Source organism: Bombus huntii, chromosome 11, assembly GCF_024542735.1.
Source record: "Bombus huntii isolate Logan2020A chromosome 11, iyBomHunt1.1, whole genome shotgun sequence".
Taxonomy (NCBI): domain Eukaryota; kingdom Metazoa; phylum Arthropoda; class Insecta; order Hymenoptera; family Apidae; genus Bombus; species Bombus huntii.
Window position 1 is genome coordinate 3,158,065 of NC_066248.1, and position 16,749 is coordinate 3,174,813.

Here is a 16,749-nt window from a genome sequence, read left to right on the forward strand (position 1 = left end):
GATTTCTATAATTACACGTTGAAATTAATTGTAACACATAATAACGATACTTCTGCGATCTTTTAAACTGTTACTTTACTCACGTACTATGACACTTGTTCTTCTTACGTATTCAGCCAATGATTCTATTTGTTAAGCCAGAGTCGGTAATTATCGATCGATTACTTCGTCGATAACATTCGTATAGGTTAGGAATCTTAAGCAGTATTGACTAAAATGAGTCAGTCGCTAATAACGTAATCAAGATGAATAAATTTAGATAAAGTGATTATGAAATTAGTAAAGTAATTATGATAAATAGATAATAACATCGTAAATAATTTATCGTTATATAATATATTGAGAAGAAATTTCTAGCTTCTATTAAATGGAAATTTTCATGGGATAACATTTTCATGATTCGATAGGAGAAGCAAAAGGAAAAGAAATCAAAAACGAATAATCAACAAAATATGAAAAGTTCTCCTGGCTCGATCAAAAGATACAGTCGTGCAGGTAGAATCGGCACAATTAGACGAGTTGGGAATTTCAAATATGCTCGGGTGCACCGCGTGAGACGCCCGTGAATCACCGAACAGAACTTCGACATACATAAAAATGAATTACTCGCGCGAAACGAGATAATAATGAGACAGTCGGGCCCCGTTCGACGTTGCCTCGAACGCATACAAATCCGAGTAGCAGCTCCCTGCAGGAGTTATCGCGATATTTCACGTGACGTACAAACAAGGGGGCGCGAATTTCTTCGTTAAAACGCGATTTAAACCTGAAATATTCCTTCGTTGCCAATTTCTCGTTTCCTATTAGTTGGCTCCATTTTTATTTCCCGTTTTCCTCGATAAATTTTACGAAAGATTTCAATCAAATCTGTTTTGAAACAAAATGCATTAAATTAGCGTAATATTACATTTTTACGCATCCTATGCACTCTGTGTACTTCTTTCTTTATTTAAATCTATCTCTTGCATCTATCTATCGCGGTCATTAGCAACTACGTTAATTTACACAAAGATAAGTATTTTTTAATTTCTCGTGTATGCATAAGCATTTGCAGTCTACTAATAAAACGATAATTCAGAACCATAAACGCGTGAAACAACAAATTGAACGTTTCGAGGCAGCTCTTTACGATTGACCCGACTAGAGGTGGGCTAGAGACCGGATCGATAGTCGTTCGATATTTATTCAGAGCGCGTAAAGCAAGATATTACGGTGCCCCGTGGCGAAACGGAGGAACGTGAATGTAGGTAAGCGGCGCGTCTGCTTTCGAGCCGCATCGGTCCGACACCGGTTAGGTCGAGTTGAATCGAGTTGATAAGGTTAACTGAGAGATACGGGGGCGTAGGGAGGTCAAGTGATTGTGTAGGCGGTACTGTTCGTCGTCGCCACATACCGCCGCGATTAACGTCGTGTACGCCCGTATACGTGCGTCCGTGTAAACGCGCCTTTCGGCGGGAGCGCGAACCTCTGATTAGACTGAACTTCTGATTAAACTGTCCCGAGAACGCATTTACACTCTTACTTAGTCTTGTTGCACCTATGCCGTATATTTTTGAGAATTGGACCGTAAGAGGTGAACGTTTGAACGTTCTTCGTTCGTAATGTAGAACTTTCATTCTTAAAATTAGATTAGTTTGTGTTGTTTGCGATGTAAAAAATTGATAGATCACGTGTTTGATTATTGTTAACATATGAAAGACTTAAAACGCAATTTAGGTGCAGAGATATGCTTTAAAGTTAGAATTATTAATTGTAATTTTTGATGCTAGATTCGGCTGTGTATTGAACGTATTTTTAGGTACAATTTATTTCGCTGATATTCCATGCATAGACTGTACACGTGAATTTTTTATAACGTTTGATTTATTCAATTTGAACGAAAAAATCGTAATTTGCTGATAATCGTAAATCCGATATCATTAACGAGGGTTAATATCGTCAGGCAAGAGGTCAGGAATGCATAGATGCGATCATCGGATGCATAATTACCCTACCAGGCATCTTGGTCTATATATAGGTATGCTGTCCCTTTAAATCCAAGTAGTATAATGTATATTGTTTAGATCTTTTTCGATATTTTATATATTTCTCGTTAACGCAATATTCTCCAGAGATATTAAAAATGAATCATCATCATCTGCCGCTTATATTCTGAACGCGACGTGCGTTTTGGTGTGAACGCGACTTAATCGCGAACAATCTCAAACAAGCAGCGCCAATTGAAAGGATGACTGTGACCGAGTTGAACAAGGGTTCTCAGCATATCCACTTGGCAATTCTCCGTTCAAAAATGACATTTCCTTATTTAACCAAACGTTCATTGTGTTTACCCGAGAAGATATCGAACGAATATCTTTACGATCCGTATCCCTCGATCGTAAATCGGAAATGCTTGTCTCGTCGAACGTCGACGCTACTATACAATCAGTAGGTCAGTAGTATTCGTATATGAAGCCATTAAGTAATCAGAATACCTATTGTACTTAGGTTGATTAACGACAGTAGTCTGGTAAATATCGTGTTCAATGAATACTAAGCGTTTCAAGAGTTCGTACATCGTTTATAGATCGTTTATGTAGCCATTGAGGCACGAGGTATTGCATCGTAATATTTTTCGTGGCACAGACCATCGTTCTATTAAGTTACCGTTCCGCTTTTTTCTCGTTTTTAAAGAACGATTGAATGAGAAAGGAAGAGAATCGACTCGTGGATGTTCCGATTTATCGATGATTCTCTCCGGTAGTGGAACGTTTCTTCATCCTACGACTAGTCGTAGTAAGTCAGTGAATCGTAACGTGGAAGAACTTGTTTTCATTCCGATAATCGAACTACAGCGATCAATCTTTTTTTCTCTTCGTCCATCTTTATTCAATCTGTTTTTCTTGCTCGCGATGCTTAATTCAAGCTACAGAATTCGAAATTTACCTCTTTTCTCCTTTCATAAATCATCTGTATTTCACGATACATATCAGTTTCATAGTAGGAAAAATTGTACACCTGAATGTCCCAATATTCGATTCGAACTACAGATATTCAGCTTCGATTTTACAAACAGCTATGAAAATTAAATTATAGGAAAGATATATATATACAAAGTATACACTTGAAAGATATGAAAAGAGATTTACACAGATTCTTTCAACATTTATGCGATTCGTTTATCAGAATCTACCACCCATACTCTATCACGTAAGAACACACTACTTTCTACCTTCACGATCCTTTAACAACATACCACTTTACTCTGCACACATTTCGTTCAGCCTCGTTACTATTTTACCACATAGAGCATATTATTTTCTACCACTTTCATCATTCCGCTATTATTGTACTATATTCTACTACTCAAACATATCATCGCTATAACTCTGCTCTTGCCATCATCGCTGTTTTGCCACATAAACACATCACTCTGTACTATAATACATAAACATTTTTCTACCATTTTCAATGCTCTACTCTTACTATATTCTACTCTACTATCCGAACACGCACGTTTTACCATCAACATCGCTTTGCTACAAAAGCATACCACTGTTCGTCAACGTTATTCCACTGCATAAACACACCACTAACTTTCAATCGATTAAGCCAGAAAAGAAATTCCTACAATATATATTTTCCTGAATAGATTCACCGACAAAGAGCCGACTTACAGCAACTAAGCGAACACTGTTCCATCTCTTTCAGCAATTTCGCATACAAACTACGTACGTTGCACCATGTTACTTAAGAGATGTTAACAAACGTCGAACGGGAGCTCGGTAACGCGTGGTAACCGCGCAGCTTCTTTGCGCGTCTCGCTACCCGCTGTGCGAAAGCCGACTTCCACCGTGATGCCTTGGTATCACGATGTGTACCGGATGCCGTGGTGGTGCGCGCCGATCCTTTCTTGCGGCGAACCAGTCGCCCGTTCCCTGAAGGGTTGATAATTCGCCGATTAAATTGAAAACGGCGGGGCTAATTGTGCCGCGGCTGTATTATTCATTGGATCCGGCGGGGCCACAGCTTCGGTACACCTCGTGTTGCGGATCGAGTACCGTACTCGAGTACCGTACGCGGTCCCGCGGTTTTTATCCAGCGCGGAACAGACGCCGAATACGGCGCTTGTCCGAGAAAAAGGCCGGCTTTCCTTCTGCTGCCGCGTTCTTACCGCGAGTCAACGTTTTCGGCTCCGCTGTAATTGTTTTTGTTTTTGCTACTCTATCTGTGGGGTTTCCCTTAATCCCGTCGGAAATTTGTTGAATCGACAGACATGGGGGGTATCGAGGAATATAATGCAGCACGCTTTTTGTTTCTCGCGGATAAATAGGCAGTTGGATGGAATAAATGGTTTTTCAGGACTGGGCGTTTTCGATGAAGAAATTTTATATTTTTGGTCACTTGCATCGAAGAAACTGAAGTTTCAATCGGTAGTCGTTAGTTAAGTGATACAAGTAATACGACGAAAACGTATAGGAATATGGAACAGTATGACGAAAGCAAATACGTATACATAATATAAGTACAATTTACATTTATTTTATTAATATTATTTTATTAATTTATAAGTACAATTTCTGTCTGAGTTGAAAACGTATTTCAATTTTTCCACAAGCGTCTGCGTACATTCGTTAAGATAAATTCACTGGTAATGTAGTCCTGTAGATTTTAATAGCGAATTTGTTAAAGTACGTTCCGTTCCGTATGATCTTTTTTAGATTCCAACCAATAATTGTATTCACAATCCATGCTCTTTGGGAAATGATACTGCTCTATCTGCATCTGCGGCATGTTTCGTGGCCCCGGACCATCGGCGTCCACCTGTATCGAAAGGCAGGCTTCACAACCCAGAAAGGGCGTGATTTTACGAGCGAGACTCTGGAAAAAGCATCGGGATGCCACGCGGTGCAATAGTTATTAATAACAACCGCGGCCTCGTATATCGTGGATAACGATTCCGAAATACGGACGGTTCGCGCGCCGCGATTCGGCTGTATGATAATCGTCCCTAATAACACACGCGGAACACCGGTTTAACATCCGAAACGGGGGATTACAGCGTTGAAAAATGTATCATGGCGTGGCCTCGCGGTTGGTTATATTGAAATCTTTTCGCGTACCACCAGCGGCGGCTTGCCTCGATACGAGTATGTACGCATATGGCCATAAGCTGCTCCGGAACAAATGATGCTACCGACACTTTGCATCCGGTTGCAGGGATGAATTCACGTCGAAACGGCCCTGTACACACCTCGTGACGTTAAAAGGTTTTGTCAGCGATCGTTAAGCGATCGTCTGGATGGGCAACTTGGCCACCAGGTTGCCTCTTAAAGCGTGCCTCCCCTCGAAACGTCCCAAGCGTAATAGGGAAGACGAAGGAATTAGCAATTTCGTCAGGCACCGATGTCCGAGAGACCGAGCTTAAAGGGCTGTTCTTCGTTCCGATATAAACTATCCCGGGCAAATGATGATCAGTCTTATGCATAATTTCCGCCGTTCAGTACCGAGAGATCGTACTTGAGATCCGATAAAAATTACATGATATAATGTAGGACGTTGGGCGATTCGTAGCCCACGGCTAATCGGCCGTCGATTCGTATCGTGGCGTTTTTATCGGGGCTCCGGCCACGAAACACGATTACGCACCGGATCATGTCTTTAAGCCGCGGTGCCGACGATGTTTTCTCCCCCGTGGACACGACGACCGCGCTCCTTGCCCAGGCCTATAACGTTCTCCATAAAAATCCTTAAACGAGATAAGAGCCTTGTTAATCGATACACCGTGAACGAACGATCTATACGCAGCTCCGAATGGAAAAGGCCAGTTCGATTGTGACCGCACCAAACGAACGCCAAGAACCGCGAGACCGCGACAGAATTGTCCGGCCGTTTCTTGCCACGCGGCTCTCTCGCAATTTGACGATACAGTAGCGTGAACGAGGATTTGCTGGGAGAATAAAGTATTTTCTTTTGAAAAATTGATTTCGCTGGTAGAAAATACGATTGAGTATCACGGTAGATGCGTACTTGATAAAATGTTTTAGCAAAGTTAGGTAACAAAAAGCTGAAATAGATACAATATGAAACACAGTTCACCGATTCGCCTGGGCAATTGGCTTTAATTTGTACTTGCTTCAAATTATAGCCATTGCGATGGGTATTAACCATTCTATATTCTTTATCGTTGAAAAAATACGAATTGCAAATCGAATCGTACATTCTTGATGTACTATAATGGAAGCAATCAAGATGAAATAGTTTTCCAGGTTATAGGATTTAATCTAAAATAAGAATCACCTTGTATTTCTAAATATCGTATAAAAATTGTTTTATATGTTTTTGAATTTTAATTAACGATATTTTATACGCTTATACAAGTCTTTTCTCATAAAATTACGAGTTCGCGTAGCTTGTTCGATATCGACAAGAAAGTAATGGATGTAGAGTACACAAACTATAATTATGTTTTCGTCAGTGTTGTTAGCGTACTGAGATTACCGCGCGAAGCATTTTATACGATCCTGAACAATCTGTAGGAACATTCTTGCATTTAGTTACGCCATTGATTGAAAATTATCGGCAGAAAATGTCTTAACGGCGGAAAAGATCGGATCTCGCGTTCTTTTTGCGTTAATGACGAATGCGTTTTGGTTCGATGTCAGAAAATATATTGAGAGAGTAATTTTATTATATGTACACGCTTGTTAAGTATTTTTCAGCCGGAGTTTCCTTTAAACTGCAAACAGTTTACGCAATCTCGTTGCTCGTAGCAAATGAGCCTAGCAAGAAGTACATAAGGAATTTACTCGATAAAACTACGTAAACGTATACAACAAATAGAACGATGATTCGCGGATAGAAAAATAAAAGATACGAAACGGGATATTTCAGATATTATCTCTCTTTTATTAAATAGCGAATTGATATAAAACTTACAAAATGATCACGAAATGTTTATCTGTGATTATTCAAAATCTATTTTTGCAACAAGTAAGATTATCGACGTTAATTAAATCTGTGGAAGTGTGGATACTAAAAATCTATAAAAAAAGGTGGAGGAAGAAAGAAGAAAAAGTATTCGAAAGGTATAGTGAAAGCAGAAAGGAAATAGTTTCTTATCAGAAGCAGTCACGAGCGTAGCTCGTTTATTACTGCGAAAATAATGTTATCTGTGCGTTAAGTTCCACCTCGAGCCGAAAGAAGTTAATTAGGCTTCGGCAATTATGCAAAGTGTCGAGACCACTGTCCGGTCTGATAACTTAACGACATCGATTGTCGCTGTTACAAGATACTTAAAACAGCCAGCCTTCTCGGCGCTTATCTTCCTCGCGTTTAAACCTTCGGCGATTTTGTTTGCTCAAAGTTAATTTCGTTTTTACTCGTTTAACTCGTAACGCTTCATCGAGGAAAGCTGTGTTACGATACAAAGATTACGATGTTTATTTAAGAAATTTATACCACTTTACTCGCGAGCAAAGTTACGTTTATCAGCGATATCATTTTTATCGAGTATTTTATACATCTTTCACCTTTCACGCTTTAGTAAGCAATTTCCGACCAAACAAAGCTCAACAATCTGCTTCTTTATTTTACAAAAAGGAATATCGATGCTGCCTCGCTATCACCAACCTCGATTTTCAATTTCTCAAACATCTCGCATCCTACTGCTTGATACATGTACATTTCACTTGGAGTAAAATACGAGCGCACCTATTGCTCAAACATCTTCCAATATAACCATCGTAGCCATTTGATATATATTTAACAGTTTGTTTAAAAAAGACTCAAAAGTCTACTTCCCATTCCATAGAAAAACTTGCAAGTAACGCGATGTCGACGCTATCTGTACGATCAATCTCGTTACTGCTCACGTTACTGCAAACTCACGTTACTGCTAAAATAGCTATTTCACTTGGAGGAAAATTTGTTTATTTGCTATCGAAACGTCACTCGCTAAGCTACCACGATGTATCTGTTAGGTATATTACTTACTTTTATTTTCGAATTCAAATAATAAAAGATATCGTTCGAATGTTTTCAACAATCATGATTAAATGTCAATTTTTCACCTGAATTTCACGTGCGTTCTCTCGCATACATAAAATACCCCACCGCCTCTTACCGATCCGCCTCAAGAGACCGACGAGAAACGCATTAAGAGCGGTCGTGTCCGTGGAAGGCCGTCGGTAGTGGAAATATCGGGGCCAGGATAGATAAGGGAGCAAGGAGAGACAGTTGCAGGAGCAAAGATAGAAGGAGACGGGGAGAAAAAGATCTTGGTCGAATGAGACTGTCCTATTACCCGGCAATACGGTAATGAATCTCGATCGGATGCAAATGAGCTAATTCCAGGGGAATATGGTAGGTAGGTCGAAGTAACGCGGTCGATCGAGAAGGTGGCCGTTTTATACGGGCTGGTGGAGAACGTACGGTTGTGGTGTGTGCGTCGGGGCGAATAAAGGGCCGGTTGCAAGGGTCCGAGTGGCCCGTAGGGCACGTGCACGCACGCATACATTAACACGCGCGTGCTGGCTGCTGACGGAGCGCTCGAGCGGACCAGAGGGAGACCCGAAGCGGATCGGCACACAGGCCGCAGAGCAACACACGCAGACGTTTTGGCGCCACGCCGTGAATCGAGAGCCAATAAATCCACGCTGCCTCATTACTAAGCTTGTCTCTTTAATTGAAATCTCGTGTTTTTCCAAACGCACGCCTCCTTTTTGTCGATCTCCGCGAGAACTTCTCTCTCCTTTTTTCTCTTACTCTCTACCCTTCGCACACGGCGATTTTATTATAAAACTGTGAAAGCGAGGAGACACCTCGCGGCCAACGATATCTTCTCACCCGTTCCACTACCGAGATCCAGAGAACCGTCCTTCGCCGTTTCTTCGTTCCTAGTGGTCTTGTTCCTCCTCTTGTCGTCTGCTGCCGGTATCCAGAAAGGATTTATGCGTCTCGTTCGATCCGCGTACGTTCCGTGATCCGTTTCATCGCCGCTCCGCCTAATCGCTTCGTCACGTCCTGGCCTCGCGTTTTTCAATAAAACCTAAGACTGAGACATCGAATGTTCTACCGAGGTTAGCGTGGACGAGAGTATCAAAGGTGGATGGATTTCTTGCCGATAGCTGGCGATCGACAATGGTCGTGGAACGGACTCGTTCGTGGCGTGGGAATGTCCTGGAATTGTCTACGCCTTTAAGAAATTGTCCTTATGAAGTGTGAGTCGACAGAGTTAATGATATTGCGAAACTTTAACGGGTATCGCAGAAATAGTACGTGCATTTATTAACTTAGGAAAGTGGTCGATGTTAATGGATTTCTGATCGGGAGGTCTATAAATGACAATTCGCGCGTCATGATAAAACGTTTAACGAGATCGCGAGTGATTCGTATACATCGTATTACGTATTTTTAACCAGTTACTTCTTATCGTAGATATAACAAAGAATCTTCTTCTATGAAGGTACAAAGAGGACTATTTTTAGCCGACTTTTTAGCTCGAAAAGCACGAAACACTTCACCAAACCCAATTAAGACCCAATCTCACCTCGTTCCACTAATTACCTCGCTTATTGCAACAAATATCCAATCGCCCGAATCTTTGCCCCATACACGGCGCTCGATCGAACGAAACCAAAGGAATCATACGCGTATCCATTTTTCCGAGGAACGTTGCAAAGTAAAAAAGCGTGTTCGATCAGAGCGTGAAGGTGCGACGTGACGCAAGTCGGAAGGGGAAAGCGAGCATTGTCGAACGGAACTCGACGTCAACCTATTCCCTCGATCTCCGTCGAACCGTCGATCTCGATTCCATCCATTTTTCTATACGTCGATTTCGATCGGTAGACGCGTGTTTCGCAACGCCACGAGACCAGAATGTCATAACGCGTGTCAATCGGACGTTTTCTTCGTCACGAAAGCTGCGTTCGAGCGAGACCGATGCTTTTTGTACGTAGCCAGCCAAGCGTAATCTTAACCAGGTTAACGTAAAAAGACTAATCACCGAACTACGGACGTTTTTCCGCGGCGGAAAAACACGCAACCGTGACAATTCGCCGTGGAATTGGATGATTTTGCGGTATTGGATTAACAGCAAAATGTTTTCTCCAGCAACGCTACGTTCGTACAGGGAAAACGTGATAGAAGCGTGCCATTACGCTCCCTACGCGAAATTGTATCGTCTGGAAGAGCCGAGTATCGTTGCACGAACGATTCCTTGTTTCTAACGTAGATATCTGCGATCTTGTGCATCGTTTTGCATGTTGTGTTTGCGTTCTTGCGGTTTTAACGAGAAGCGACGAACGTATGATGAAAGTATAATAGGATTGTGTTTGAGGTTGCAATCGAATTAGAAGACGCAGCAGACGAGGCTTTGTTTCTCACGCGTTCCTCGATCATCGATTCTTTTTTTAAAGATGTATGGATAATTCTTCTTATTCCGACTTGTTGGTCGAAAATATATAACGCGCTCAACTTTAAGGCCAAATACGTTTGAAGTTTACCTGTATGTATCGTGAAGAAAGAGAACTCACCAGCGTTAAAATTAATATCAAGCCGTCGAACAACCAACAAACTACAGGCAACTACTAACAAGAAATTAAACGTTTCTAAACATGCTACGAACAGCATCCTTTGTATCTCATCCATTACCCCAGGCAATGAAACTAGAAGGCAGCGAAGAAACGACGGAAGAAAACACGGCACTGGTATCACCGGTGAACAACGATAACGACAACGAGGGCAAAAACCAGGAGACCAGGAAAGAAACGATCCATATCAATTTATCCGATCGGAAAATGATCACGGAGCCGGTCGAGGAGCAAATTCTCTATCTCTCTCTTGTTGATCCGCCGTAGCGGTGTGGGTCGCGCGAGCGAACCGCGACGCGCTCGTTAAAGATCACAGCTGAAATATCGCATCCCCGGTGCGTTCGAGTATATTTGAGCCGGACCTCTGGTTACGTGTCCTCGTGGCTGTCGTCGTGAAAAAAGTTTGAGTCCCTTGCAAGACAGCATCCTGCCGGTCAGTGATCCTGGCGTCGGCTCGGCCGTGGCCGTTTCGCTGTAGGTATATATTCAGCATGGGCGCGCGGTCCACGTTCCAGCTTGTGACGAAACGCGTATCGAGTAGAAAGAGAGCAAGAGCAACGGTAAAACGGGAGAGGGAGAGAATGGAAGAACGAAAGGAGAAGGGAAGAAGAGAGAAGTAGTGAAAGAACAGAGGGCAGAGGCATAGCTGGCGCATTATCACATACGTTAAGTTTTTCTACCTCTATTGGCCCAGAGCGAGGCCACGAAAAACGACTGATTAATCGAACCAACACGGCGAACATTCTTGCGGCCGCATATACAGCCTCGAGAACCAGTAGCAGGCTTGCCTCTCTTCTGGAACACCACACCCGACGCTCCTACATTCGCACGGATGTCGGGAGAAGAGACACGAGGCGGCACCACTGAAAAACCCTCTCTTCCAATACCGTCAGAGACCCAGGCCCAGTTCCGCCGATGTCTCTTCGGACGAAAACCGGAATGCGTTTCTTATCCGGCCACCCGATCGTTCGTGAGTGTCTCTCTCTTTCTGGCTGTCTGTCTCTCTCTCTCCCTCTCTCTCAACTTACAATTAACGCCGGTACAATACCATACGGATTACGGATGGAAAAAGATTTCAGGGAATCGGTCTCGTTGGACGCTAACGCCAAGCGATTTCGAGTAATGGTTTGCCAGTATGGAAGTGATTTTTCAGATTGCATTTCTATGAAGTAATTTTGAAGGGGATGAGTGTGGGAAACGGGTTGAAAAAGATGTGACGCGCGTTGAAGGTTGAATCTAGTTCGACAGGAAGAATCGATAGCGACGTTAGTGATAGGAGATTTAAGTGGAGTTCTGGCAATTGGTTCTTCGATAGGGGAGGCTTTGGAAAAGGGATTTGAGATGCGTTTAGGGAAGTTTAGAGTTTAAACGGCGATATGGTCCGTATGAGAACACGATTAATATCGCGAAAAGTGTATCTTCGTATATCACGCGCTTCCATAGTGTTGTTGTATCCGGTGATTTTCCACAAATGTTTTGTCAAATTTTATAAATTCACATCAGACAACTGGAAACCAAACACGATCGTCAACGACTGAAAAGAAAGGGAGACGGCCCTAAAACTCTCCTACCCTCCGACGTTCCTCTTTACACAAGGTGTGGCAAACGAAAATACCACTTACTATGCCGACACATCACTTAGTTATTACATACATGTCGCGTTTCCCCCGCCGCGTTTGAGCGTTTTGCTTCAGCTCGCCGTGTTTCTGCGTTTATCCCCGCGCGAACTCTCACCCTCTGTAAAGCAACGCCGGGATCGAAAGGCAGCTCGTCCTCGGGACGGACATTCCGCGCAGCCGGTGTTAGGCAAAGTTAAAGTTTACACCGTTCGGCTGCCGGCTCGGCTTGGAACACGTGGTCGCACCATGTGTGGATGCAAACCTCTGCCCCCCGTATTATGACTGCTCGTAAGGCACGTTTGCGGTACGCCTACGTCTTCTGATCTGTTTCGTCTTATCGACACGTGTCGCGAAATGGTGATTTTCTACCGTTGATACGACAATGGTAATTTTCAGAGTCGACTCTGTCGGTTTCTGTTTTTTCGGGCGAAGGGAGCAATTTTGTTGAAAAGTCGATTCACAGTGGTATAATAGAATTGACGAAATCGATCAAATTAATAGAACTGTTAGTTCGAATAGAAGCGCAGCGATTAGTTTAGAAAGAAGGAAGAGGACTTTTTATATAAATTTATAGATTGGCGTTAAAATCGTCGTATATATGGAATCGTTTATATGGATGTTTACAGAATCAACCATATGAATTTTGAAATACTTTTCAGTATACTATAACTGCGTAAACACGTTCGATAGATGGCATATGACGAGAGAAGAGGCCTGTGTCCAGGTTCGCGCATTCTTCGGGGGACTAAATGCTCAGTAATTTTCGGGCATTACCCCAACTGGTTAATTCGTGTTACGTGAAGCGGGAAAAATAAGACTCAACCGCCTATTTCAGCCTGAAATCATTTGCATTTACTTCACGGCGATTACGGAGTTCGTGGCTAATAAAATTTGAGCAGCTCGAAGACTTCATCATCGATATCGCACGCAAATCTACGCGCAACCTTCAATTTGCTGCACGCGATGCCGATCATCAGTGTGAATTCCGGTAATACCGTTTGCCCGTTTAACGGGAATCTCTCCGTCGAGGCAACAAAATTTTACGGGAAAGTAAGAAACTTTACCCTTCTATGGACTCGTAAAGACACATTGTCGTCAAGTGTCTGAATATACGACGATATCGTCCAAGGTGAGAATCATGGGCTGTTATGCGTATCGTATGATGTTTTAGGGGTGTCCGATCTGCCAAACTGCAAGCGGTAACGTCCTAACATTAACGACGATCGTGCTTCTGAAGTTAACATTCACTTGCCGAAGATTGGTTCTGCAGATAATAAAAGTAATAAAAATAAAGCGTAACAGCGTCTGTACTTTTGATAGAACGAGCGAAAGAATAATTCGTAAGAGGAAAAGTTGCGATTCGATACTCGCGAGTTTTCGAAAAACTATTATGGAACAAAATTTCGAAAATCGTTACTTAGACGAATCATCTAAAGCTATCTAAAAGATAGAAAAATTCAGAAGATACGGATAAATATATTACGCCTTTCGGTTGTAAAAATATTACGATTACGAAGTATATATTTCTCCAGCGTATCTGATAGAAAGATCAGATCTCCAATATTTTACTATACAGCTTTGTTATTCGACAAATTCTAACAAAACCATTGACTGAAATCTTAACCAACGTCGAAACTCCGAACCACCCTCTACGATGTCGTATCGTTTCTCAAAATCAGGATAAAAAAAAGAACAGATACCAACTCTAAATTTCCTCTTATTCCGACTTGCCAACTCTTCTCCTTCTCCCATATTATTCTCAACAGATAAGCATGCACGCCACGAGCGAGGCGGATGGTATAGATAGAGGCGCGCGAGAGCGATTTGGTGACATCAAAGTTTAATAAGCGCCATAAGCCGATCCGAACTGCGGCTAAAACTCGTCGAGCAATAAAAGCGGCAATAAAGCGTTCGCCTTTCTCACGTCCCGTGGGTGGAGGTTGTACAACGTCAGACAGAGAAAGTAAAAGGTAGAAAGAGGGGGTTGAAGCGTGGCTCGCTTGCATGGTGGTTAACCGAAAGGTTAGAAGGGCGGGAACACATTAGCGGTGGAAGGTGGCGTGCTCATAGAGACGTCCGGTCGCCCAATTACTCCCGCATTAAATCAATGTTCCTACGGGCTTGGGCCATTCCGGCATCCCGGTAATAAACCGTGGCGAACATATCTGCACGACTTACGGTTCATCCCTTCGCGTCGCAGCCACCCCCGTGCCGCGACGCCGCGCTAGGGTGAAACCGGGCCGGGACGCTCGAGAAATGTGCTCTCTGTCGTAATATTTGGCTTTAAATCATGTCCCGCTGACAGGCCCCACTTTCTTCGCACCTTCTGATTCATCCGCGACACCACGCGCACCAACTTCTGATCTCGATTCTCTCATTTATTTCGTTCCTTGTCTCGTTCTCTCTCTTTCTCTCTCTCTCAGTTTGCCAGGGTTTTCTCTCTTTAACATAGTTTCACGATTTTCCAGTTTCAGTTTCACGGCGATAAGAATGGAGAAACGGGACGCCTTTTAGGTGTCTTTTTTTTTACTTTTGGTGTGAATTTTAGCGTTGTTGTAGGAGTTACGTTGGGCGAGTGGAATCGATGGTAGAGAAAATTGCGATATAGATATTTTTGTTAACGTAAAGTTATTAAAATTTATTTTATGCGACTTCGAGATTAATGGCGTATCGTGGCATAAACCTATCTCGCTACTGAAATAGGTGAAAATAGCTACAAAGTTGGGGTTGAAAACGTATTTTACGAAACGTCTCGGTTATTGTTAGCTGTTTCCTAAACCAAAGCATTAGCTTCCAATAAAAGCAAACTGCAAGGAACGAACGAATTGAAAAGCTTGCGAATTCGTTCGACAGAGAGTTTTTTCGAGGGTCTCGCTACTCGTCGAAGTCAAACGAAGTGAAGTCTATGGCCGCGTTCAACCGTGAGATTAGCCTCGCGCACAATTTACGACGGCGATCTTATTCACAGCTAGGCTTTCATATAAAAGCTTTTTCCTGTAAGCTGTGATACGTTCTCTCGGGTCTTGAGACTGGCGTATAGGGGACCGGGCAAAGATCGTACACCATAACAAATTAATATAATCGATATTGTTGCATTCGTCGAGGAAAGTACGATTTTAAATCGCTATTTATATGGATTTTATTTTGAAGCTTCTTGAATTGCTATATGCAGATCAGATATTTATGAGATATTATACAGTATGCTCGTAATTACAGAAATCATGTCGGATGACTTATAGGTAACTTATAATTACGTACGTAACATCTTACCCGTAATTCATACGGGACACTCGTTTATCTTGAATGAAATATTCTTCAAGATAGATTTCTGATACGATTTAGTATAGTTTTTTTTATTATATTTTTATCTCACACGTATAACATTGATTTATTAAGATCCTGAGCTATTTAAATGTCCAGCAGCTTATAATCAATCGCAATTGTCTCAATCTTTATGGAAATAATCCAAGCACTTTATTGTCTGTTATCATTAAATGCATTATTATTAGGATTTTTGATAATATACGAGATTAACAAAGTTTTTGTGTTCGCTTGTTCTAGGTATCGAGATGACGCTCTCTGTTGGACAGACAGGTAAGACGACTTGCAGTTAGTACAAGAAACAATTCTCCTTTCTAGGATTATCTGTATTTATAAAATGCTATGATTGGCAAATATTTTTCCATACGTATATGTAACATTTCCGGTAGGAATTGCTCGTTAGGACATCTTTGTTTTTCTATTTTTCATTCGTGACAGGTGCTACAAACATAATATTAACCCAGACGAACACGTTTCAAACGTGTTACACAGAACACGTTCCTCAAATATTATCAAACTCAATCTACTCTTTCTCAACTCGAGTTATTCGCCACTCGTTCCTGCTTTCTTTCACTTTCTCCGAAACTGTCCAACCAACTTTACGATTTCCTGTCTCAAATCGCTTCCAACAAAGCCACAAATACCATCAGAAAATATTATTCGAATTACCGCGAAAAACACGTACCTATCTATCGATCACGCGTATTCCATGCAAACCTTGAACTGATATCCGTGAAATTAGAAAAGATCCGTGACGAAGACTCGAGAGTCGAAAGACACACCCGGTGAGGCGTTAGGCGTTGGTAACACCGTTTTAAACGATCCTTCGACTCTCGATGTATTCCCTCCCGCGAGGACCGACAGATGCAGAAAAAGAGAAACTCGTGGAAAAAACGAGAGGAAGGAGAAAAACGAAGGAACAAAGATCGAAAAAGGAAAAAAACGTGACGGAGAAAGACAGAAAAGGTAGCGAAAACAGGGAACAACTAGGGATATAGAGGAGCGAAGGGGCGAGGTGAATAATACAGAGAGATTGACGTCGCTACGCAATTCCATTGTTTAAAGTGAGCACGGAAAGAGAGAGAGAACGGAGACAAGCGGTGGAAGCAATGAGCAAGGCAACGAGCTTTGCCACGAGGTTCTTGCCCACTGGTATAAATCAACTCGCGAGTGACCAAACCACTCCGCCATACGATCCGCCGTATACACCGGCTACATCAAATTAGCGACACTTCTTT

At 42.3% G+C, this 16,749-nt stretch overlaps 1 protein-coding gene across 8 annotated transcripts in view; it reads left to right on the forward strand.

Moving 5' to 3' along the window:
• LOC126870977 (protein trachealess) overlaps positions 1-16,749 on the forward strand; it is a 137,840-nt gene that overhangs the window by 16,728 nt on the left and 104,363 nt on the right. For all 8 annotated transcript variants that reach the window (XM_050629257.1, XM_050629260.1, XM_050629259.1 and 5 more), the window contains exon 2: positions 15,752-15,784. In XM_050629257.1, coding sequence (XP_050485214.1) covers positions 15,752-15,784 — 33 coding nt within the window. The remainder of the gene's footprint in view (positions 1-15,751; positions 15,785-16,749) is intronic.